Below are 27,445 nucleotides of genomic sequence, written 5' to 3' on the forward strand. Positions count from 1 at the left end.
TCTTTGTCGTGTATTCAATTAAATATAGGTTGAACATCATTTGCAAATCATAGTATTCTGTTTCTATTTATGTTTAACACAACGTCCCAACTTCATTGGAATTGGGGTTGTATAAGCTGCTCCCCCAGTGTTCCACCTTGCACTTTAATTTCGAGCTCCAGTGGTCAGAACAAAATTGTGTGACCTGGTTATCCTAAACTGCAACTCAGAGGTGTTTTTACTGTATTTTAAAAATAAAAGAAGAAAACCCTGTTCATGTATTCTTCCTGCGGCACGGTGGCCGACTGGTTAGAGCGTCAGCCTCACAGTTCTGAGGACCCGGGTTCAATCCCCGGGTCCTCAGAACTGTGATGACAGCTGGGATAGGCTCCAGCACGCCCGCGACCCTAGTGAGGATAAGCGGCTCAGAAAATGGATGGATGAATGTATTCTTCCTCACCTCTATCTGCGTCAAGGTTATAGAGGTGAACAAACAATATTGCAGGATGTATGCTGCCAGAAGATGACTTTTTTGTTTTTTGCAAGATACAAATAATGTATATTAATATAATATAATTCACCTGCTTTGGAAATGTCGGCTGTTTTGTAATTCATTTTGTCACGGGTCAAGGTTCCATACAGGGTTTGTTCCACCTTACAAAAAACATCCCACCATCGATTTGAGCCATAGATCAATTGGAGCTAGAAAGTGGTTTTGACATTCTGGAATTTCTCCAGGAAGATTAGCATTGGGCCCAAGCAATAATTTAGTGTGATCTGTGCCTCTTCATGGTTTAACGTGTTATTTGTTTGCATTTCTTTATGTTGAATATTGTGCTTGGAGAAAAAGCACAATTAAGTTTAGTTTCACATGTTCTAGAAATGGTATCTTTTGGTATCCCTTTTTGGCCTCAGCCTTCCTGCCCCCTGCTGAAGGAACCCTCTTTCACCCTTATCATGTTTTTGTTGTGTTTTTTTTTGCTGCAGTTTTGCTTTGCAGTTCTGCTTTTGGGTCATTAACTCCTGTCCACAACGTTAACATAGGTTATACTTACATTGTACAATTTCTTTTAGAAGTAAACCATTAAGATCTCAAGATGTAGCATTGTGTTTGAATCACAGTTTTTGCAGTGGTGAATTCAAAGCCACCCCTCAGTCAAGAGATCGTTAGTTAGGAAGCCTGCAAGACACTCCCCTTTGTTCCTTAAATACTGTGCAGGGCCTTTTTCTGATCGTGTTTAACTACACCTCATTATTTCTGCTGGGCCTAACAGACTACTAGATAAGCATCAAGTGGAAAACAACAGTATCCTCATTACAATGAATATTCACTCTTTGTTTTATTCTTACACTTGAACAAAACGATAGTCTTCCATGTAGTTGTGTGATGGTTATTGATTGGTGCAGTATATCTAAAGTTCCCTTTCCCTCTTTCTTTTAGTCAGCGTCAGGATGTGACAAAATGAGGCAGTTTAAAATTTAAATGCTGTTTGCCATTAGAACAACTCCATCCATCAATTTTGTTCATCCCGTTCAGGGTCGAGGGGAAACAGGCAGCTAGCCAAGGTGACTGTGGGTGAAAGGTGGCGTAAACTCCAGATGCACAGGAAGTGGTACGGTTACTTTTGAATCATATAACTCAAGTATAAGTAAAAAGTAGTCCTCCAAATAATTACTTGCACAAGAGTAAGTATTCAAGTAAAAAAACAAAAGTACTGACTTTTTTCCAAAGTGCCTGTGCACACTAACAGCACACTCATGTGTTATGAAATGTAAAATTGACAAAAATACAAAACATGAGAATGCAAATTCATACCTGCATATTACCCAACAATATTACTTAATTTTTTTTTTTATAAATGACAAACTAAGGCAAATTTAACCACAATAAATTTACTTTATTTGTTTCTATACATGAAGCAGCACAAAAGGCTCACCACGCAGACATTATTTATGATATATTTCTATATAATTTGATATTGATCTTCAATAGGTGGATTCACCCACATTTATTAGCATTTGTGTCATTATTCAAAAACAAGATGAGTTCTGCCAACTTACATCTTCATCTTCATTGCTGTGCATACATTCCATATTGTTGCCTTCTGAATGCACGCAACCCTCTCGACAGCGAGTGACAGCGAGCGCAAACGAGTCGGAGTGGGTCGGACGAACTGTAATTTACATTCACATGCTGTGGTTGACCTGCTCGTTTTATCAACTGAGACAGTCTCTAGCATGTTTCTCAACTCCCAAGTGGAATTCTTGTCGACTCAAAGGCTGACATTTCTAGGCAGACAAGATGACAGTGGATCATCGGGCTGTTCTTTCTCATAGTTCATCCATTGATTTTCTAGACCGCTTTTCCTCACTCGGGTACTGGGTGAGCCACAGCCTATCTGTAAGATAAGATACCGTATTTTCACGACCATAAGGCGCACTTAAAAGTCTTACATTTTCTCCAAAATGGACAGGGCGCCTTCTAATGCGGCGCGCCTTATGTGTGCACCGAGTTCCAAAATCTGTAAATGTTGTTGTGTGACTTCAATGAGCGCTCCGCTTGACTGACTGGGAGCATTTCCTGCCGACACGCTGCTTATATAGAGGAAGGCGGACGTAAAGGGTGCGCGTGACAGAGGTATGTATATAGTACCGGTATGTGCATCGGTTTGGCTAAGGACCCCCGAAAATGGTATTAGTTACGTGGAGGAACATGGGAATCGAGCAGCCGCGAGAGAATTCAAGTTCAACGAATCCATGGTTCGCAAGTGGAGGAAGCAGGAAAACGAGCTTCGCCAAGTCAAGAAGACGAAACTGAGTTTCCGCGGAAACAAACTGCGGTCAAGCCAGCCTCCACTCGTAAAGTAGCAGTCAAGCCAGCCGCCCCTAATTTTGTTCATACTAGGCATTACGGTAATAAGTCGCCAACTCGCGGCGAAAGCCACCTTCAAAATAAAAGCCTACCAATAATACGGACGTCAATGCTCTTCGGTTAAGGAATGCAACCAGCAAGGTTAATTTGAAACTTGAGATGGATTAAAACATTTTGTTTATTTGATATCTTATGAGGCGGCACGGTGGCCGACTGGTTAGAGGTTACCTCACAGTTCTGATGAGCGGGGTTCAATCCCCGGCCCCGTCTGTGTGGAGTTTTCATGTTCTCCCCGTGCCTGCGTGGGTTTTCTCCGGGCACTCCGGTTACCTCCCACATCCCAAAAACATGCATGAATTGGAGACTCTAAATTGCCCCTAGGTGTGCGAATTGTTGTTTGTTTGTATGTGCCCTGCGATTGGCTGGCAACCAGTTCAGGGTGTACCCCGCCTCTTGCCCGATGATTGCTGGGATAGGCTCCAGCACGCCCGCGACCCTAGTGAGGAAAAGCGGCTCAGAAAATGGATGGATGGTTGGATAGCTTGTGAAAAATAAATGGTAACTGGACTGCACTTATATAGCGCTTTATCTACACCATCACAGTGCCCAAAGTGCTTTACAAAGCATCACATTCACACACATGTTCATAAACCAATGGGCGACTGCTGCCATGCAAGGCACTTCCAGGCCCCCTGGGAGCAAATAAGTGCAGTCCATTTACCATTTCTTTTTCCTAAGATATCAAATAAACAAAATTTTTTAATGTATCGCAAGTTTCAAATTAACTTTGCTGGTGGCATTCCTTAACCGAAGAGCACTGACGTCCGTATTATTAGGAAGCTTTTATTTTGAAGGTGTTTTTCGCCACGAGTTGGCGACCTATTACCGTAATGCTTAGTATGAACAAAATTAGGGGCGGCTGGCTTGACTGCTACTTTACGAGTGGAGGCTGGCTTGACCGCAGTGGAAAACAAGGCGAGGTGGCCCGAGTTGGAAAACCAACTCGAGCAATGGATTAATGAGCAAAGAACAGCCGGGAGAAGCGTCTCTACAGTCACCATTCGATTGAGGGCAATAACTCGGAGCTTGCCATCATTCCGGGACGCTTGACGAACCGCTGGACATCCGTGTAAACAGGGCGTTCAAAGTGAAGTGAGCGGCGTGGGAGCCATGGATGACAGATGGCGAACACAGCTTTACTAAGACTAGGAGGCAGCGCCGGACGAGTTACGCCACAATTTGTGAACGGAATGTGGATGCTTTGGCTAACGTGCCTGCTTGCACTGTTGTTCGAGCTTTCATAAAAGCCGGCATCATTTCTGAGGAGCCGCACAGCAACGAGACTGACTCCGACAATGACGAGAGGGAACCTGGTGTGTTTGATGGAGAACTTGCCCAGCTGTTCATTTCGGATACAAAAGATGAGGACTTTGATGGATTTGTCGATGAGGATTGATCAAAAAATAACGTGAGTACATTGTTACATACTTCAATAAAGTACAACCGAACTTAGTTTTGCTCCCACTGCCTTTTTAAAAACATTGTTTTAGTGTGCATGCATGCTACTGTATGTTTTAAGCTAGCGTATGTTTTACCATGCCTGCGCCCAATAATACGGTTCGCCTTATGTATGTGTAAAATACAGAAATAGACCCCGTAACTGAGACTGCGCCTTTTATGCGGTGCGCCTTATGGTCGTGAAAATACGGTATGTTTTGCATAAATGAGTCACTTAGCTTCTGCGTGGGGCAGCATGGAGACTGTGCAGTTTTACTTCACCCACGTAACATGTTCCCTCCTCTGTGGGGTTGTGACTTGTGAGGAGTGGGCGAACAATTCAACAACGCTTAGTGAATTATGCTTCACACTAACGGTAATAACCACCCCCCCCCCCCCCCCCCCCACACACACACACACACACACACACACATACACACACACACACACACATCACATGAAAAGAACGCAAAGTTGCTAAGAATGCTTGGCCTAGCCGCCAAGATACAGCCATTTGCCAATGGCCAATCAGAGTGAAGCTGTTTTCCACATTTAGATTTAGAAGATGAGCGATCCAGTCAGAGCAAACCTTATTTACATGTCGCATATTAATGAGAAATTCGTCCGTCTCAACTGCCTGGTAAAAAAAGACTTTCTGAGCATTTTCAACCCAAATTATCCTGCAAACCCGATGAAATCAAAGATTATCAAAGATTATAAAGATTAAAATTTAAAACATTTTTATTTCTCACCTCTTACATCGATTCATACATGATACAACCATTCACTCAGCCGCATGTATCTTTACAGTACACTCCCAGTGGCTTACAGTATTAGTAAGTCATCCTTCTAAATTGTTTTAAACAATGAGCGCATTTTAAATAAAATAAAAAGATTAAACATTGTTTGCATAAAATTGACTCATTCCTCTTCAGTCAATTTGTGGCTGTGGAGGGTCATGCAAGTACATTTTCTCAATGCTACATTAATGACCTTATGCAGCAAATAGACAAAGCCCTCTGGCAAACAAACTGTTTGTCCTGCAAGCTGAACAACCATGATAATACAGCTTTCAGTTTGTCATTTAAACAAGTACCTATTGTCATAATAGGACTCTGATAAATAAAATGAGATGGTTATCCACAGTATGTCATGCTTTTTATTTGTTATGAAATAAATCCGGTCAGTTGTGCACCACATCATGACATTGTCATCTCAAGCTCATCCACCCATAAATGCGTGGTCAGAAGGATGTAAGTAAATATTAAACATTGTCTGCAAAGCGAGTACACACTTGGCTACTTGCATTGCCTCTGCAGCACTTTGGGGAGGTGGGAAGCACTGATTCATATGCATGAGACCGCTATTTTCAATAGCCCATGCTACTTAAGCCTGTTACAATCACTGTCACCATAAAGCGTAGCGTATTTTCGCGACCATAAGGTGACCGTATTAAAAGGCGCAGTCTCAGTTACGGGGTCTATTTCTGTATTTAACACATACATAAGACGCACCGTATTGTTGGGCGCAGACATGGTAAAACATACGCTAGCTTAAAACCTACGCTAGCATGCATGCTGGCGGGGTGGCATTGTTGGGTCCCTGCGGCCTCCGGCAGGTGGCCAGTTGTTGGGGCGCCTCGGTGGGCCGGCAGACCGCCCTGGGTCCCTCGGTGTAGGATGTGTCCCGGGATGCTCTCGGGTGGACCCCTGGGCCCAATCCCGCCACTCGATTGATTGGGTGCGGTCCTCAGCCTCCGCGGTGCAGGCACAGCAATTACAGGACACTTCTGTCAGTCTTTGTGCATGCGAAACGGTGTCAATTCACTTGCATGTGTCCGCAGGCACCCACCCCTGGGACTCTTTCGCTGGGTGAATATGCGAATTGCTTGGGTAACCCCTCACTCACACTCTCGTCCTATAGACTTTTAGAATTTACATAGTCAATCCCACCACCCTGCAGTTATGCAGCACGACCCTTGTCCTGCATGCTTCTTCTCCTGCCCTTGTCCTGTTCCATCTTGTCCTGTCCTTCCCTCACAGGGTGTAGCACTACAGCCCCATGCAACACTCATATCGAATGTTTCATTGTTGTAGATATGTAATGATTTACTTTTCTGATCCTGTTTACAATTAGTGCTTTGTCTTTTGTCTTCGTTTCTATCCCCTCTAGAAACTTTGTTCTGTTTACAATATACAATATATTTAACACTCATCGATTCTGATTCTCAATAAACATCAATTATAATAGTAAGAAACCACAGCGGAAGCTTAAAAACTCCACTGTGACACAGTAAAACTGTTCCGGCATAAAAGGGATATAGATCATGCATTCTGCTTGACCTAACAGCCGAACGGACCAAAAAATTTTTTTTAAAAAGCTATCTTACTGGAGGATTAATTTATTTTAATTTGAGCAGCATCCTGCGATTGGAATACATGTTTAAATCGGTAATTATTATTTCAGTGATTGATGATGAAAGTCTATCAATTAACTTAACCTCTCTGCTCCCAAGCCAGTGCTGTCAACACAACAAACACATGTGCTCTCACAAGTGGGTCTTCTACACGGAGGCAACCAATAAGAGGAAAGGGGGCGGTCTTAGCCAAATATGGACAAAGCAGATACAAAACTGTGTCAAACAGAAGTAGTTGTGAGAGAGGCCTTTTCGGGAGATTCGTATGACAAAACCAATGTGGTTTTTTTTTATATGCAATTGACACTTTTAGACGAAGTCCATGTTAGAGAGTCACTCTATGGAGGTCTAAACAGACCTTTAATGGCTGCCGACTTCAGCATTCAACAGAATTGCCTAAATAAACTAAAGTGTTTGATGTAGCTAATATATAATATTTATTAATGTATTAGCAGGGTTGAATCCTTTCATTTTAGTTACTTATAGCTATTATATATCCATCCATCCATTTTCTGTACTGCTTATCCTCACTGGGGTCGCAGGCGTGCTGGAGCCTATCCCAGCTATCTTCGGGCAGGAGGCGGGGTACACCCTGAACTGGTCGCCAGCCAATCGCAGGGCAGATAGAAACAAACAACCATTCACACCTACGGGCAAATTTAGTCTTCAATCAACCTACCACGCATGTTTTTGGGATGTGGAAGGAAACCGGAGTGCCCGGAGAAAACCCACCCAGGTACAGGGAGAACATGCAAACTCCACACAGGCCGGGCCGGGATTTGAACCCCAGTCCTCAGAACTGTGAGGCAGATGTGCTAACCAGTCGTCCACTGTGCCGCCCTATTATATATCACTTCTGTTACTTCACTCATTTCCCTTTTTCCAAGGGCATGCAGGATAAGTGAAAGGGAAATTGTAATTGCCAATAGGTGTTTGTGTCACCTTATGTTGAATTTTGACCTATGCATCCAACTGTGGTGTTTGAATCTTAACCTGTACATAAACTGCTCAAGTGGACTCTGACCTACTGTACAGGCATACATCAATGGGATCACTTAAGAAAATGGATGGATAAAAGGCTTTGTCAAAGATAATGGCACTGCCATTGTCTCCATGTTTCTACACAGAACTGCTATACTCCTGACTGAAGATGAGTCATCTGACTCAACTTTGGCTATGATGACAGGCATTTGCAGCCAACTGAACAAAGGCAAACATCATCACTGTGACAGAGGTAAGTAGGGCACTCACATACAGTATATACTGCAACTGCATTTTATGCAGCTAAGCTAGAAGAAGACAAAGAATGAACAGCTTGTACCAAATAGTTAAAGAGCTTCTTAATGACTCGATGGTGCTATTTATTTCGGAGGATAGCTCATTTATTTTTAAGGGACCTAATTCTTCAGGAAGTCCTCATTTTTCAAATGTAAAAGCCTTGCAAGATTTGTTATTTTATGTGGCATGATGTCTCAAATTAAATGTCTTTTCACTTCACAGCTCAAAATGATAATCTTTTATTGTGCATGGTGATACGGATCAGTGTTCGTTTTTTGGATTTTATGCATTAAAGCAAAACCTACGACACAAAAACATACAATTCATGTATTTGTTACTTTTATTTAACCAGGAAGAAAGCAGTGAGATTGTCTGGGGCGAGACAGCCATAGCTACATAAAGGTGACCAACCCATCAGTGCGCAAACAGCACAAAATACATTCAGTGTTCACATAAAATAAAATGAAAAACCTCTGACTGAGTCAAATTTCTTTCCCTTCAGTTTTTGTTTCGTAACTGAAATATTTGATGGCTATTAGCTACTATTAAAACATGTTTCAGTGTTTCCCGTTACCCAAGGTGACACCTACAGCACACTCTTTCAGTTGTTGTACTTACTTATAATGAGTGGAAATTGCTCCAGCTCGGAGTGGTTCAGGAAGCAGGCCATCAAATGAATATCAAACTCTGCGAAAGTCAAACAATTGTTTTCAAGTCTCAGTCAAAGAAAGTGCAACACCACTGTATTTCTTGGAGGCAGATGGTGTTTCCATTCTGCTGCAGGTAGAAATGTGTTTTAAGCAGACCAACTCACCAGCAATGTTCTGTATACCCGTAAAATATGTGTATTGGAGTAATAAATGTGACAACAGTTGACCTATTTTGAATAAATTCTTCAGCTACTCAGAGCAGGCAAGAACACTTGAAAGAAGGGTGAAAGCATAAAAGATATAAGGATCAAGCTAAAATTGTATATACCGTATTTTCACAACCATAAGGCGCACTTAAAAGTCTTAAATCTTTTCCAAAATCGACGGGCACTTTATAATCTGGCGCGCCTTATGTGTGCACCAAGTTCCAAAATCTGTAAATGTTGTTGTGTGACTTTGATGAGCGCTCCGCTTGACTGACTGGGAGCATTTCCTGCCGACACGCTGCTTATACAGAGGAAATGCAGACGTGGCTGAGGACAGCATGCGGACGTAAAGGGGGAAGGCTGCGCGTGAAGAAAGATGCTAAAGCCACGCCCCCAGTAGGTATACAGCGCTGGTATGTGCATTGTGCAAAACAACATCGGTTTGGCTAAGGATCACTGAAAACAAAGAGACACGCTTACGAAGCACAGTTTAACCTGCAAGCTATCAGTTATGCGGAGGAAGATGGGAATCAAGCAGCCGCGAAAGAATTCAAGATCAACGAATCCATGGTTCGCAAGTGGAGGAAGCAGGAAAATGAGCTTCGCCAAGTCAAGAAGACGAAGCTGAGTTTCCGCGGAAACAAGGCGAGGTGGCCCGAGTTGGCACGAGTTGGACCAACTTGAGCAATGGATTAATGAACTCCAACCGCTGGACATCGGTGTAAACAGGGCGTTCAAAGTGAAGTTGTGAGCGGCGTGGGAGCGATGGATGACAGATGGCGAACACAGCTTTACTAAGACTAGGAGGCAGCGAGTTACGCCACAATTTGTGGATTGTGGATGCTTGGGCTCACGTGTCTGCTTGCACTGTTGTTCGAGCTTTCGTAAAAGCCGGCAACATTTCTGAGGAGCCGCATGGCAACGAGACTGACTCCAACAATGACGAGAGGGAACCTGGCGTGTTTGATGGAGAACTTGCCCAGCTGTTCATTTCGGATACAGAACATGAGGACTTTGATGGATTTGTGGATGAGGAATGATCAGAAAATAACATGAGTACATTGTTAAATACTTCAATAAAGTACAACCGAACTCAGTTTTGCTCCCGCTGCCTTTTTTAAAACATTGTTTTAGCGTGCATGCATGTTACCGTATATTTTAAGCTAGCGTATGTTTTACCGTGTCTGCGCCCAATAATACGGTGTGCCTTATGTATGTGTTAAATGCAGAAATAGACACCGTAACTGACACTGCGCCTTTTAATACGGTGCGCCTTATGGTCGTGAAAATACGATAAGTGAATGAATGTATTCATCTTTAGAACATTGAAATGTCAAGACATTTGTCAATGAAGGTCACAGTCTCTGAGCAAAGATTAAGAGACTCAGTGGTGTATGATGTTGCTTATGAGGGGAAATTATGCAAGGATTGAATTCATTAATCTCTTGAAGTATACAATTATTGTATTTAAAAGTAAGTGATCATCTTACAGACATGCAAAAAGAGTAACACCACTTTTCACAGTGCATTCAAGCCACAACACTATTGACTGTGACTTTCAGTCCCTTCCTTCAGGGGGTCGCCACAGCGAATCACTCCCATGATTAGTTTAGCTGTTTTTACACCAGATGGCCTTCCTGACATAAGCCTGCCATTTATCCAGGCTTGGAACCAGCGCTGGACAGCTTCAGTGGCTAAGAAACCACAACATTATACTTAAAGGACCTATCTAATACTGATACTAATACTAATACATAGGCACTTATTCCATAGTTCTAGACAAGTAGGCTCAATAGGAATTTTAGGCTTGTGTTCTGATTAAATATTTCATTCTCAGACAGATTTTGGCCCACCCACATTTTGTACACATCAGCCTCTCATATATATATATATATATATATATATATATATATATATACATATATATATATACACACACACGCTTGCCTCGCTTCTGCTTCCTCCCTCGCCATTTGTGACGCGTCCACTGTGGGTGCGATGCAGGAGTGGTGGTCAGCCAGACCAGACTGCAGTTTCGTAGCTCCTCAATGAGAGTAGACTTTTAACTCTGTAAAAGTAGTTCTGCCTGTGTTGAGCAGAAACCTACGACTGTATCTGTATCAGAGCGGACTTGGTGCGTGAGAGGTAACTGTTGCGATAAACCCGTATTTTAAGTAGGACTCCTGATATAGTGTTGTTTCGTTCGCGAATGTTTCGTTCAAAAGAACAAATCTTTTCATTTAACGTAATGAGCTGAATTAGTTTATGAAATGATTTCGTTCTTTGAGCTCTGCCGGCCTTAGCCAGCCCCTCGGACCGGAAACAGAAGCGTTTGAGCTGGCTGGGACCGGAAACGGAAGCGTTCTGTGCAGTCTTGATGTGTCAATTCCGACGCACAGCTGTTGCGGCGGAGAAGATCCGGTCAATTTTCAAAATAAAACACATTGACACATGAATTACAATACAACAGAAATTCTATAAATTGGTGATTCTTTCTCTGCGGCCCGGAAACAAATGCCTCATGGCCCGGTACCGGTCCGCGGACCAGCGGTTGGGGACCACTGCGTTAGCTTATCCCCAATTTTTTGCACTGTGCAACGAGTCTCGAAGAAGTAGAAAACTTGTGCGTGTGTGACAGGCAGGTTTCCAGATCCCCGTTAGAAAAATCTCTGGCATGTTTGTGAGACATCCGTCACCACCTCGTAATGCTCCACTGAGTCCTGAGTGCGTTCTGACAAAGAAAGAGGTGGAGGAACAACAAAGAGCCAAGGAGGGCAGGCAGGCAGTGACGTAGGACAGTGACAATCAGGAAGAGGGCAAGGGAGAGTCTGCAAGGGGAAGCTGAAGACATTGTAAATTATAGTACTAAGCAGCGAGTTCATGAACAGGCTCTCATGTCTGTAAAATGCTGTATCAGGCTATGACCTCTTTGTATTTAAAATCCTCTAGGCAAGTGCTTCTCAAACCCTTTACCCCAATACCTTGTGAAACAATACTTGGCTCTCCAAGTACAACCATGATGACCAAAATTAAAATAAAACAGCGCAAAATGAGGCACAGGTTTTATACAAGTTAATAAGTATATTTACTATTGTAAATCACTGTAACATTATGCACAGTTGGAACATTAACACTGTGCTTGGATATAGAAAATTAAAAAAACTGTACTTACTAATTCAATTAAGATGTGTTGCACATAAAAGTTAAATAAAAAGTGTACCTAAAGAAAAAAATATTTGAAAACAAACATTTATAAATGATAAAATGCAAATGTATGGGACTAGATTTGTTTTTTTGTTTTTTAAGATGAAGCCGCTGCTCCATCAACCACAGTTTGAACATTTAATTCAGTGATTCTTTCACATACCACAAGAACACAGGTGTCGAACTCAAAGCACAGGGGCAAAATCTGGCCCTTCACATCACTTTATGTAGTCCAGTGAAGAAATTCAAGTGTAACTATTTCATATTTCTTGCTAAATGTGTGCCTCTGACGTCACACCAAGACATGGTGAGCTTGACGATTTTGGCGATGAATTAGGGGAATTCCAAAGGTAATTACTTATTTACCAGTTGTTCCAAAACGGATTGGTATTATTAGAAATGATTGCCAGTCTCATTTTCTTGAACAAAAAATAGATAAAATAATCTTGTTAGTGGGCACGGTGGCCGACTGGTTAGAGCGTCTGCCTCACAGTTCTAACGACCCGTTTCAATCCCCGGCCTCGCCTGTGGGGAGTTTGGATCTTCTCCCCGTGCCTGCGTGGGTTTTCTCCGGGCACTCCGGTTTCCTCCCACATCCAAAAAACATGCATGGTAGGATAATTGAAGACTCTAAATTGCCCGTAAGTGTGAATGTGAGTGTGATTGGTTGTTTGTTTATATGTGCCCTGCGATTGGCTGGCAACCAGTTCAGGGTGTACCGCGCCTCCTGCCCGTTGAAAGCTGGGATAGGCTCCAGCACTCCCGTGACCCTTATGAGGATAAGCGGCTCAGAAAATGGATGGATGGATCTTGTTCGTGAAATATGCACCATAAAGACCCCATACCTTCTTTAATTTTGCACATGTATGCCAAGTTGAAGGTGTATGTTTCCAGTAGCAAAATGGTGGTTAAAATAAATTTATAAGGTTTGAAGAATCGACTGAGGATAATTAGATATAATATGGTGGTTGAAATGACACTTAAATATACAAAGTATTTGCATTTTATTTAAATTATTCTTTCGTTCGTTTCCTACATACTCACATAATCTTTAATAAAATGATGGACTGACTTTGTATAATTATAATTTTTTATTATTTTTTTGTGTTTTTTTTTAAAGTCACAAAATACATCATCATACATCCAGGCATATCCTGAAGGCGGCGTGGGGGGGGGCGGGGGGTGAAGAAAAGAAAAAAAATCGATCCTTTGCTGCCATCTGGTGTCGTAATGCTACAGCTAAGGTTTGACCCAAATACGTCCATCCATCCATTTTCCGAACTGCTTATCCTCAATAGGGTCGAGGGCGTGCTGGAACCAATCTCCGCTGACTCAGGGCGAGAGGCGGGGTACACCCTGAACTGGTCGCCAGCCAATCGCAGGGCAGATACAAACAAACAACCATTCGCACTCACATTCACACCTACGGGCAATTTAGTCTTCAATTAACCTTCCGTGCATGTTTTTGGGATGTGGGAGGAAACTGGAGTACCCGGAGAAACGCCACGCAGGCACGGGGAGAACATGGAAACTCCACACAGGTGAGCCCGGATTTGAACGTGGGTCCTCAGAACTGTGAAGGGGACGTGCTAACCAGTCGGCTACCATGCCACCCCCTAATACGTTAATAATAATCATCATCATAATCATAAAAATTGCGACCCTTGTGAGGATAAGCGGTACAGAAAATTGATGGGTGGATGGATAATAATAATAGTAACTTTTTTATTTTTCTGTGTAAAAATAATAATAATTAATTAATAATTATTATTATTTATTTATTTTGTACTAGGTCAATTTGGCCGATGTTGTGTACGCAATGTTGTGTACCCAAACCATAGTAAAAGCAATTTTTCACACAATTTCACCTGACCTTGTGTGAAAAAGTAATTCCCCCCCTCTCCATGAAATAATTGTGGCTAATCACAAGTCAGTTTGCACTGACTTGTGCCCCACATAGGGCTGCATTCTTGAGAAGCAGAATATAAGTATGTATTGTTATTAAATAAAACGCTTTAATAGTCGCATTAGAGACACAGAGGGAATTATATGTATGTGTACGTATATACATGTATTATTAATTTACATGTATTTTAAATATGTGCGCTTGTTTTCATGTGCTTGACTGACTCAACATTAGCCGTTAGCTTGAAGAAACATCTGCTAGTGCGTGCTATCCCCGCGAGGACGTCAGGACTTTCGGTTAAAATCACTCATGAGTACATTCACTGCGTAGTACGTCGTTCCTTGCGCAAACGAATCACTGGTCGTACTAATACATCGCTCCTTAGCGGATCACAAACGAAGAAGTTCAACGAACGAATCACTCTTCAGTTACTCAGTACACCAGTTCACTGAACGAATCACTCAGTTCACTTAAGTCCCTCCCTCGCCTGCACGGCGAAGTGAATGACAACGCTGGGGAATCGCAAATCACATGGCAATACGCCTGCTGAAGTCCCGCCCCCGCCTGCACGCTGGCTCCTCATTGGTCATTCGCCAAAGATTCTGAAGTGAGTGACAACGCTTTTCAGCAGTTCCGTTTCCACTCCCAACCGACTCGCGGCGGCCAAGCTCAAAGAACGAATCATTTCATCAACTGATTCAGTTCAGTTCCTTCACTAAAAAGATTCCTTCTTCTGAACGAAACGTTCGCGAACGAAACAACACTACCAGTTATTTGGTTTAGGGGCGCCATTACTTTTTCTCAAAGGGCCAAGTAACTTTGAATATTTTTTTCCCCATAATAAATGAAATCACCATTTAAAAACAGCATTTTAAGTTCGATTGGGTTATATTTGTCTGATATTTAAATTTCATTGATTATCTTAAACATTAAAGTTGGGAAACTATGCAAAAATACACCGCACTTAAAAAATAATACGAGCTACTGAATTTCTTTATATTTCTTGCAACGTTTTATATTCACAAATGTAAATTTGCGAAGGTAAAACTTAGTATTTGTCTTTATGAAAGAACTGGAACTGTATTTAATGTCAATATTTGCTGTTAAAAACAGAAAGAAATATATCAAAACCTTGAAAATGTGCTCCCGATTCAATGTCTTCAATTTAATTTAATTTATTATTGTTATTATTTGGGGTATTTATCACTTTATTTGTTGTTTACGTATCTTGGTCCATTTTGATGAAAATATATTAATTTTTAAATAAAGATTATTAAAAAAAAAAAAAAAAAAAAAAGCACGCTCAAATAAGGAAGTGATATCATACTTGTCTGATTTCCGGTCGTGGAATTCACTTTCAAGCTAAAAGTAGTGAAACTATATGATTTTGAAATTTACGTTAAACTAGCCACTCAGATGACAGTAAGGAATTGAGCATTACCGTTTATTGTTTGTTGTTGTTTTTCTTTAGAATATTGCGCTCATGATTTTTTTTCCAATGACATTATGGGAAAGACCGTTTTTATTGAGCTCTTTGAGCGGCAGTGACGTCAACCGTTCGTAGGCGGTTTGTTTGCTCGAGCTGGCTACATATAGATGAACGCCTCTCTCTTTAAATCATGAACAGGACCCAACTAAAGCGCTCCAGTATTTTGAGGATGGCTGGTGTGGAAATGGTGGACCGAGACGGACTCGAGGAGACCTTCCTTTTCCGGGCTGCAAGGATAGCAGCTGTGGTTGCATTGTACTGGTTCGTCTCCATAACTATGGTGTTCCTCAATAGTTACCTCCTGGACAACCGCGACCTGGACGCGCCGCTATTCGTGACGTTCTACCAGTGTGTTGTGACTGTGGTGCTCTGCTGGCTCATGCGGTTGTTGTCCGCTGCTTGCCCGCAATTGATTGACTTCCCGTCGGTCAAATTTGACGTGAAGACGTCCCGCGAAGTTCTGCCCCTGTCGGTGGTCTTCATCGGCATGATAACTTTCAACAACCTGTGCCTAAAACAGGTTGGAGTGGCCTTCTACACTGTGGGACGTTCCCTCAGCACTGTATTTAATGTTTTGCTGTCATATGGGATCTTGAAACAAACCACTTCCTTCAAAGCCATATTGTGCTGTGGGATCATTCTCGGTACGTCGGTTCATCTTTCCCTTAGTCTTTTCATAAAATGGACGAAGGTGTTCGGAAATCTGAAGTGGTCTTGTGATCTTAAAGAAACCCCACCTGAGTTTAAAAAAAATAAATAAAAATGATGGCGCTAAAATGGAATTCTGGAGAGCGGACGTTGATCTTAATTTCGGTTAACAACAAATTGTACCAAGTGGAGGAACAAGAAGAATAGTTCATCTCACTGTTTACAAATAATAGTCTAATAATAGTATTGCTGCCACACCCCTTCCTCCCCCCCAAAAAAAAAAAGTTTACCATCATGTTATCACGTGATAAGTTTCAACTTATCACAGAAGTTTAATGTTATAACGTGATATGTTTCACATATGGTTCATGATATGTTTCACATTATAACATGCTAAAAAATTCCTGTTATAACGTGATAAAATTTCACAATATAACAAGTTTCAGATTACAATGTGATCATGATACATTCCATGTTATAACGTGGTAAGTTTCACATTATAACGTGAAACATATTACGTTAAAACATGAGTTTCACATCACGTGAAAAAGTTGGCCTCGCAGAGGACGTCAACTTGTTGCGACCCTGTGGTCACTCACATCCTTTCAAGGTGGCGTTAAGGACACAGGAAGATACAGCTAGAGGTGGCCTCTATGGTTGAGTGATGCGCAAAACATGGATTTGCTGAGCTTTTTACGAAGTCGTGGCGTACCAGAAGATTGCCTCTTATGCATGGAGCAAGAACATGTAAGTTTATTCTTCGTATCTCATTGTTTTTCATTCTTGTATGCTAGCTAGCCAACTCATACTAGCACAAGTTAGCCAAAGGAAACTGGTGTGAAATTAATTGGAGTATGTCTCGCAACTTCATGGAGGTGGTTTGTCTGCTGTAGTAGGGATCCTCTGGGACATGCCTTCTCAATTGGTGGGTGGGTCACGAGTCAAACGTGGCCTGCAGACTCGCCGTCAGCTAAAAGTAACGGAGTCCTCTGTTTACGACGGTAAAAAGAGGACTCAATGAATTAGTTTATGTCATAACGTGGCACAATAACTACTGTTTTTCATTTGATTTTTATGGCCTAAAAGTGTTTTTCGTAAAAACATTTACTGTAATTATGACTTTACTACTGCGTGTTAGTGATAGACTAACAGTGACTAGTGCGTTCCGATTTACAATTTATGTAGACTAACAGTGACTAGTGCGTTCTGATTTACAAATTATGTTATGTCGCCACCGCTTGAGCGGAACTATGTCATAAACCGACCACGTAATCCCCTAGCCAGTGGGCTATTTAACGTGCATCCCAGGTCGAAAAAACAACATTTTATCTATCTACATGTACATATACACACATACAGTGTGTAGGTGTGTGTGTATATATATATATAATATATGAGGCGGCACGGTGAACGACTGGTTAGAATGTCTGCCTCACAATTCTGAGGACCGGGGTTCAATCCCCGGCCCCGCCTGTGTGGAGCTTGGATGTTCTCCCAGTGCGTGCGTGGGCTTTCTTCTGGCACTTCGGTTTCCTCCCGCATCCCAAAAACATGCATGGTAGGTTAATTGACAACTCTAAATTGCCCGTAGGTGTGAATGTGAGTGCGAATGGTTGTTTGTTTGTATGTGCCCTGCGATTGGCTGGCAACCAGTTCAGGGTGTACCCCGCCTCCTGCCCGATGATAGCTGGGATAGACTCCAGCGCGCCCGCGACCCTAGTGAGGAGAAGCGGCTCGGAAAATGTGTGTGTGTGTGTGTGTGTGTGTGTGTGTGTATATATATATATATATATATATTATAGCCGTCACCTTATCGTGGTGGAGGGGTTTGTGTGTCCCAATGATCCTAGGAGCTAAGTTGTCTGGGGCTTCACGCCCCTGGCAGGGTCACCCATGGCAAACAGGTCTTAGGTGAGGGACCAGACAAAGCACAGCTCCAAAGACCCCTATGATGAGAAAAATGATTGGATTACGTTTTCCCTTGCCCGGACGCGGGTCACCGGGGCCCCCCTCTGGAGCCAGGCCTGGAGGTGGGGCTCGAAGGCGAGCGCCTGGTGGCCGGGCCTGCACCCATGGGGCCCGGCTGGGCACAGCCCGAAAGGGTAATGTGGGTCCCCCTTCCCATGGGCTCACCACCTGTGGGAAGGGCCATAGGGGTCGGGTGCAATGCGAGCTGGGCGGTAGCCGAAGGCGGGGACCTTGGCGATCCGATCCCCGGCTACAGAAACTGACTCTAGGGACGTGGAATGTCACCTCTCTGGCAGGGAAAGAGCCCGAGCTGGTGTGTGAGGTCGAGAAGGTCCGACTAGATATAGTCGGACTCTCCTCCACGCACAGCTTGGGCTCTGGTACCAGTCCTCTCGAGAGGGGTTGGACTCTCTTCCACTCTGGAGTTGCCCACGGTGAGAGGCGCAGAGCAGGTGTGGGTATACTTATTGCTCCCCGGCTCGGCGCCTGTACGTTGGGGTTCACCCCGGTGGACGAGAGGGTAGCCTCCCTCTGCCTTTTGTTTGTGCCTATGCACCAAACAGCAGTTCAGAGTACCCGGAAAAGGGTGGCGTGCCCTCTCCAGGTCGGGGATGAGATCCTGAACCCAAGTGGAGGAGTTCAAGTATCTTGGGGTCTTGTTCACGAGTGAGGGAAGAATGGAACGGGAGATCGACAGGCGGATCGGTGCAGCGTCTGCAGTGATGCGGACTTTGTATCGATCCGTTGTGGCAAAGAAGGAGCTAAGCCGAAAGGCGAAGCTCTCGATTTACCGGTCGATCTACGTTCCTACCCTCACCTATGGTCACGAGCTGTGGGTCGTGACCGAAAGAACGAGATCCCGGATACAAGCGGCCAAAATGAGTTTCCTCCGTAGGGTGTCCGGGCTCTCCCTTAGAGAGAGTGTGAGAAGCTCGGTCATCCGGGAGGATCTCAGAGTAGAGCCGTTACTCCTTCACATCGAGAGGAGCCAGATGAGGTGGCTGGGGCATGTGATTCGGATGCCTCCGGGACACCTCCCCGGTGAGGTGTTCCGGGCACGTCCCACCGGGAGGAGACCCCGGGGACGACCCAGGACACGCTGGAGAAACTACATCTCTCGGCTGGCCTGGGAACGCCTCGGGATCCCCCCGGAAGAGCTGGATGAAGTGGCTGGGGAAAGGGAAGTCTGGGCGTCCCTGCTAAAGCTACTGCCCCTGCGACCCGACCTCGGATAAGCGGTAGAAGATGGATGGATATCTCTCTCTCTCTCTCTCTCTCTCTCTCTCTCTCTCTCTATTCACACACACACACATAGAATTGTTGTTACTCCTCTGTTATGAAAGAAAAATAAATTGCATGATAAAAATGACAAATTGAAAAATATCACAATAGTATTGCAATACGAGCGCATCACAAAATCACAATAATCCAATTGTGACTCAAGAATAGTGATAGAATCGTAACGTCGGACAACTGCTGATTCCCACTCCCGGTGTCCTCAGTATTTTATGTAGTAACTTTTTTAGACTGCAACACAATTGCATTACACAATGGTATCAGTCTACATAATTTAAGTGTGTATATGTCAATGAATTCTTCCTACATTTGTTTCTGTTTTTATAGATGGATGCCACAGTCATTGGCTTCATAGATGACAGTCTGGCTGGCTACATCCCAACATATGAAGATTGGATAGCAGCAAGACGCTTCTGTTTGAAAAACAAAGGTGCAAATAAAGGAACAAGAGAATAAAAAAAAAAACATTTGCTGCTTGAAAAACTGAAGAAAAAGATGGGCGCTGGAAATGAGGATAATGAAGGTGATCATGAGGAGACTTCAACTGAAAAGCGGAAAAGAACCTACACAAAAAACAAAAATGGGCTGAAAAGACGACCAGAAAAGTTGAGTTGGGGTGAATTCATGAAGGTAAACAAATAAGGAAACGCAGGGGAGAAAGTACGAGGATGCTTGATGTGTCCAAAGAGTCCAAAAAGCTGGTATATTACACGACGCTAAAGACATTTTCTTTACAAATGGAAAAAGTAGATTTGGAAGATGTGAAGCATTCAGTCATGCAATATTAGACGATCAGGAGGAAGCTGGACTTGATGAAGATATGACAATTGGCAACCTCTACAAAGTACTAAGGTTTTACCTTTGCACTAACAGACTGATAGACTCTGATGGGGAAAGCTCTGATGCAAATATTGATGTACAGCTGAAAGACAAGATGATGATCCTCAAACCATCGTCATTCAGTCGGCTGATTTGAAAGAATTTGATGCCGATTTAATTTCTGACTCATCTGAGGTGATGATTGGCCATTTCCTTGGAGAACCCATGGCAAGTCAGCTGGATGACACTTTGATGCATCAGCCCAGCCTGCAATTTGAAATAGACGAGCTGACCATCCCAGCAGTCACTCTTCTCTTATTAAGCACAGCAACATTCAGCACTCCAGACACAGCTTTTACAGGTGATCAAGCAAGTGATTCTACAGCTCCATATAATCTTGTCATAGCCATAAAACTTCAGTCATAGCCATAAAACTTCAGAGTCAATCTTCTGGAGAAGATGATTAGCCTGTTTAAGGACGCCGCACTGCTCAAACACCCCTTAAAATACACTTACAACCATGAAAAATGAGCTGATGCAGATGGCGTCTCAAGGGATGTCGATGCTGCATTTTGGACAGAGTTTATGGACCACACAGCTGAGGGGGAGGATGTGAGAGTTCCATCACTATCTCCTAGATGGTGGGAAGAAGAGTGGAAATCCATTGGCCAAATTCTGCTGAAAGGATTTGAAGACCATGGATACTTTCCCTGTTGCCTTGCCCCTGTTTTCACAGTGGCACTTATTTTTGGTGAGAAAATTGTCTCAGATGATTTATTTGTAAGTCTCCTCCTGTCCATAAGTCAATCAAGATAGTGATCTGATAACCACTGCCTTAAAAGATGATCTTTCTGGTGAGGACAACGATGAACTACTAGATCTTCTGGACCACTTGGATGTAACATGTCTTCCCACAAAAGAGAATATGAAAGGCATCCTTCTAAGTGGCACACAAGCAGTTGATCCAAAAACCAAGATATGCAGCAGGAAAAAAAAATCATTCATTGTTTGCGCCTTACTAAAAGAAGCATTTATGAGCTCACAAGATCTCCTCAAAATGTATCAGGATAAAAAGCCAACAACAAAAAATGCTTTTGAAGCTGCTGACGGCATCTCCTACTACTCAAGCAGAGAATCAAAGTTTGTGTTTTCTGCAACATCAGAGGACTGGATGATGCAAGTATGATCTCCTGAAATGGAGATCATACTTGTTGCTGAAAGCTCCTTTCAGTTCAACATAGTTTAGGTCAGTGATGTTACTCTTTCAGGGACCAAGCCACGCAGGGAGAATTACTGACTTTACAAAATGTTTACAAATAAACAAAGCTGTTTATCTGCCGTGTTCATACAGAACATACCTGTTCCTTTTAAAGTTGTAACCTGTTAATTACCGCAGAGCAATAAGTACAAGAGGTGATAATTTGTCATGTTGAAATTAAACCTCAACAACAGTCTGGTGTTACACTGTGTTTTGTGAAGATGCAATTTGTGGTTGCTGCGCTGCATGTTGTGACCAAAATCCAAAGATAACTGGTAAATACACAGTTGCAAATTGGGATCTGAATATTAGTTCTTGCTTTATTTTTTGTGTAATCATGATGGGCGATGCATGAAGACCTATCTCTTTGGTTCTTTAGAAATGAAAAATGTTGAAAAACAAGTAACCTTATTTATAAAATGTGTAATTTTCTAATCTCTCGTCATTTGTTAATTAGACATTTTCACTTTAGCAATTCCCAAAAAGTTTTCAGTATGAGGCTAGAACATTCTTGATCAAAAAAAAAAAAAAAAAATACAAAAATGCTTTCAAATCGACCCACATTGGAGACAGAGTTGAAAAATGCCTGTAGTATTATCCATCAATCCATTCTCTTAACCGCTTATCCTCACTACGGTCGCAGGTGTGCTCGCTCCTATCTCAGCTGACTTCAGGCAAGAAGCGGAGTACACCCTGAACTGGTTGCCAGCCTCTCACAGCCTTTGGTATCAATGAACAATAAATAATTGAGGATTGGGTGCCCATTCTTGTTAAGTACAAGTCACATTTTGAAACACGTTGACATGTTGTATTCCTATTCATCCTTACTGAGTGAATTCATGATCATGTCATAAATTTAAATACATGTTACTCCATTCAAATAACAGTCAATTGACAGAGAACACTTTTGAGACATAAAGACATTGACAAAAACAAAACAAACAAAAAAACAGTCACTGAGCAATAAAGGTTTGCTAGTTATCTGGTAATGCCGGTACACATATAGTACTACGTCAAAAGACGTGAATATAAACTAGCTTTTGGATTCAAATATACTGTGCACACGGCGACGCGGAGTATATGTCTTTTGCGGAGCCGATCATTGACGTCATTGATCGGATCGGCGAATTATGACATTAAAGCCGATCAGCCTAAAATGCTAAATATCGGCCGATACCGATCAGCCCGATCAAATCGCTGTAAAGTCTAGTAAGAATACCCGGGCGACATATACAGTGATTATAAAACCTGCCATTTAAAACGAGTTTGAGTGTAATTGGTTAATTCTGAACACAGCCATCTTGTAAGAGGTTTTGCACTCTTGTGCAACCACATTATCTCAATTATTTTACACCCCCTGTTAATTATTTTTATTATTATTTTTTCCCCGATTGAGTTGTCTAGGTTGTTGTTGATGGTCACATTTGTCATTAACGGTGAAAAAGGTTTTGAAATTCATTAGCTTGGGTCTCATTTTTTTATAACCCAAAAACCTGGCATTTGAACAGGTTTTAAAAAATTATCCTGCTTGTGTTGTTGTTTCTCAGGTGGATTCTGGCTTGGTGTAGACCAAGAAGGTTTGGCAGGCTCCCTCTCCTGGTCGGGTGTCTCCTTCGGCGTGGTAGCCAGTGCCTGTGTCTCTCTCAATGCCATATTCACGAAGAAAGTGATGGCTGTAGTGGATGGAAATATCTGGAAACTATCTTACTATAACAACATCAATGCATGCTTCCTCTTCCTCCCACTCATTCTTGTGTTTGGAGAGGTGGGCCGGATCACCAGCTTCAGCGGCCTCACTGATCTCGGGTTTTGGGGCATGCTGACACTTGGAGGAGTGTTTGGGTTTGCCATTGGTTATGTCACAGGCCTGCAGATCAAGTATACCAGTCCGCTGACGCACAATGTCTCAGGGACTGCAAAAGCCTGTGCTCAGACTGTTATTGCAGTGGTGTACAACTCTTACAGTAAAAGCCTTCTGTGGTGGACCAGTAACATGTTGGTTCTTGCCGGGTCTTCAGCCTACACATGGGTCAAGAGTCAAGAAATGAAGAAGATTCCTTCAAGGCAGGCTCAGGATTCCGCCAAAGAAAAACTGCTTTTTGGGGAGAAGGGAAACACAAGGGTATAGTACACTCATGTATGCGGAAAACATTTTAATTAGGTAAACCATGAATCTTTGAATTTCCTTAAACTTTGTGTTTCCTTCAGATTTAAAAAGATTATTATTTTTTGTATACATGAGGACAAATGACTCTAAATTTCCTGTAAGTGTGAACTGTGACTGGTTATTTGTTTATATGTGACCTGAACTGGTTGCCAGTTCAGGGTGTACCCTGCCTCTCGCCCAGAGTCAGCTGAGATTGGCACCAGCACACGTGCAAACCTCGTGAGGATAATGCCCGGATCAGTCTACAAGAGAAATTTGGTCTTTCATGATTGCACTATGTCAGACTACTGCCATAAAATCTTGCTGTGTTTCGGGCAGACAGTGGCAACACTACATGACAGTTAATCTGATAGCACCGTATCCAGTCTTTTACGATCACTGGGCTTTGTCTTGTCAAATCAAACACTGTCGGTGAAGCGGAACCAGAAAATGTGTCACCGGTCAACGTGACTGGATCCACCCATTACCATGATGACGATAACAACAATGGATTGCGCCAATGTATTGTGTTGGGGGGGAAGAAATAAAAGAGGAAAAGTGTGGTGGTGTCACTGGTGCTCGGGAGTGGGCTGTCCATTCTAGAAGAGGTTGAGGTCTGTTTACATACTTTTAATACAATACGGCTCGTAAGCAGCCAACACAATGTCATGTAGCCTAGCAAGCTGGTGCTAACACTAATGTTTGATTGTAAACAAGCCGGCATTCAGTCTTATGACTAAAGCTTCGGTACACATTGGTTTGTGCGCGTCAATAAATGTTGACAACGGCAAGCACGGGAGGCGAATCGTCAGGTCACAATACACAATCCTATTGGTCGACGTCGAGGTGCGCTGTCGGAGAGTTGTCGATATGTCACACTACACGGAAGATATCCCCAAAAAATCAAACATGCTTGACTTTTAATTTTGGCATCGTTGGGCCAAATCGTTGGTCGTGGATTATGTCACACTACAAGAAGTTTTGTCGTGCCTGATCTGGGAAATCGCCCGCGATAGCTAATATCGGAGCTAAAATCCTGTAGTCTGATTTGGCATAAGCGGTATGGAAAATGGATGGATGGATGAGGAGAAGCCACTTTTGTAGTGGTTTGGGCATTAATCATACTGTGAGTTTATGTTTCATATCATATTGTGTAATAGAGTGAACTCTTTTATATCTTTGTATTTAATGCAGTGTTACCTTGAATTACAAGTTCAATTAATACTGTGACTGAGCTTGTAGATGAATTTGCTTCTGCTTTACAATTGTCTCACAGCACAAAGCAACCTGACTGAGAGATGGTTCCTAACTCGGAAAGCCTGTAAATTTGTGCACTCATAAGTCAAGGTTCCGATGTATTTGTTTTTTTTGGGGGGGGGACTCTACAATTACCTTTGCAATGACTGACAAAACTAATGTGTATGTCACCACCAGAGGGTAAACGTGGTGCAGTGGAATCTCGGGTTACACATTTAATTTGTTCCGATACCCCATTCTAAAACCGAAACATTTCCCATTGAAACGAATGCAAAATAAATTAATCCCTTGCACCCTTACTTTGATCGTTGTGTAGTTAAAAATAAATACTGTGCAATACATAAATACGTGAAAACACAGTGAATGATGATAAAAAACTGCGTTTGCTAGCAAATCGCTGTGCAGCGGGTATGGCAAGTTTATTTACATTCACTGGTTACTGCAAGCCCTAAATGGCCACCACCTGGCGGCCATTTTAGGCACACAAAAAAACATGCCTGAAGCACGGAGCCAATGATGTTCATGCGACGTGAGAAAAAGCACAAAGTTCTAAGCCTTCTGCTTTAGGAAACCGGAAGACTCTTCGTAGGCTGAAAATAGTATGTAACCTGAGGTAATTTTTCTTTAAAAAAAAAAAATTTGTAAACGGGGTTGTTCGTAAACCAATGTTCCACTGTATTTTGTAAACATGCATATTATTTCAAAATATTTTTTGTTGAGGTTAGGCAGTGAAATCATCAGTCAGGATATAAATATATATATATATATATATATATATATTTATATCTATATATTTATATATTTATATATATATATATATATTTATATATATATATATATATATATGGGCATTTATGAGGTAAAATCCTGTACAACTGGGATGTCAAACGTACAGACCGCAAACGAGAACTGACTCATGGGGACTGTTCTGCCTGTCAGGCAAGTTTTAGTTTATTTATACGTGCAGAATCTTGTTTTGAAACTCACCCTTTTATTTTGACACAAGCGCCGTAGAACCTGAAGTGTTGGATCCATGTATGAAGTAACCAATGTTGTGGAACTTCTGCAGAGGCAACGCCTGTATGTACCATATCCCTACATTTGTTTTGTAATTCCCCATGCAAATTTGCAATTACAAACGAGTGTGAAGTTACTTAGGCAGAGGTTTATAACGTTCTTGTCTTCTTTTTAATCTTTCTTTTCAATCCAGGAATTGTTTTTTTTCCCCCAATTAAGTATCTCTTACCTTGCTGAAATCTTGGGCTGTCACTGCAGCCTTTTTTTTTTTTTTTTTTTTTTTTTTTTGTACAGCTGTCACTGCTTCCTTGTGCCTAAAAAAAGCTCACTGTGTCGGGAAACCGTCAAGATAAAGTTCCCCGACCTGAGCGGCCCAACCAAGTAGGGAAACTTTATGTTGAAGATTTCCTCTCAACCGGCAAAAGTAACTTAAAAGAAATCTAACAAAAACTACATGGGGAGTGCTTATTAGAATGGTTTAGTTCCAGGGAGTGTAGTGGTAAATGCTGCTGCCTTTAACGCAGACGGCACAGGTTCGATTCCCGGTCACTGCACCAATTCGTAGCCACTGCCGGTCTCAAGCCCGCATAAAAATGTGTGGCTTGCGCCAGGAAGGGCATCTGGTGTAAAAACAGTGCCAAACAAATATAAGTTACTCACTGTTGCGACCCCTGTCAGGAAAAAGCTGAAAGTCACTACTTGCCTGAGATGTACAATCCAATTTCATGCATGCTAATAAATGAAGATTGGCTACTAATTGTTTATGCAGACTACAATAATTACCTCGTATAGATTATTTGTTTGTGTTTTAGCTAAAATATGCTGGCTTTTTTTATTGCAAACGACTGGGCTAAGTTTCTTTAAATTCATGTACATTTAAAATGATTTCTAGATCATTTATTAAAGGTACATGCAGTATATAGATACACTGTGATCTGTAAATTGCACACATGGAAATGAACACTTATTCATAATATTGTTGAAATGGCACTCATTTTTCTTAGAAATTTCAGATTGCTCATATGATTTGAAACAAGATTTTTACCAAGATAATGATCAATAAATGGGAATATTTTCCCAAATCTACTTGTAATTATTGAAGTTCCTCTTCATCTTTCTAGCGAAAGTATAGCAGAAGGTTTTGTGCTAACACTGACTGCTATTTGGAACTGTTCATAATTCTCTCCACCTTGACTCAAGCCTCAGTTCCAGCTGAAAAAAAACCAGCCCTGAAGCATGATGCTGCCATCACCATGCTTCACTGTATACACGTACGGTGTTCTGCTCGTGACGAGCAGTGTTTTGTTTGTACCAAACATACCTTTTGAAATACGGCCACAAATTTAAACCATGGTTTCATCGGACCATAACACATTTTTCTACGTTAGGTAGATTTCAAGTTTGTTTTTGCAAAATGTACCCTGCCCTATTTTTTTTTCTTTTTGTTAAGATAAGGATTCTGTCTCTACTCCTGACTGATACTTTAAAACAAAGAGCTCTCTCTGCTGTGGAAGCTCTCTCCAGGCCATGGCTTTGTTT

At 42.2% G+C, this 27,445-nt stretch overlaps 1 protein-coding gene across 1 annotated transcript; it reads left to right on the forward strand.

Moving 5' to 3' along the window:
- The first annotated feature begins 15,471 nt into the window (after positions 1-15,471).
- Positions 15,472-26,136, forward strand: slc35c1 (solute carrier family 35 member C1). The gene is made up of 2 exons (XM_061670238.1): positions 15,472-16,141; positions 23,034-26,136. Exons 1-2 carry the CDS (start codon positions 15,628-15,630, stop codon positions 23,612-23,614), a joined length of 1,095 nt encoding a protein of 364 aa, XP_061526222.1. The 5' UTR covers positions 15,472-15,627; the 3' UTR covers positions 23,615-26,136.
- Positions 26,137-27,445: the final 1,309 nt, after the last annotated feature.

This window comes from Phycodurus eques, chromosome 2 (genome assembly GCF_024500275.1).
Source record: "Phycodurus eques isolate BA_2022a chromosome 2, UOR_Pequ_1.1, whole genome shotgun sequence".
Lineage (NCBI taxonomy): Eukaryota > Metazoa > Chordata > Actinopteri > Syngnathiformes > Syngnathidae > Phycodurus > Phycodurus eques.

Coding starts and splice junctions, on each gene's coding strand:
- slc35c1 (XM_061670238.1), top strand. CDS start 15,628: ATGAACAGGACCCAACTAAAGCGCTCCAGTATTTTGAGGATGGCTGGT. Junction 16,142..23,033: donor GTGCTGTGGGATCATTCTCG/GTACGTCGGTTC, acceptor GTTGTTTCTCAG/GTGGATTCTGGCTTGGTGTA.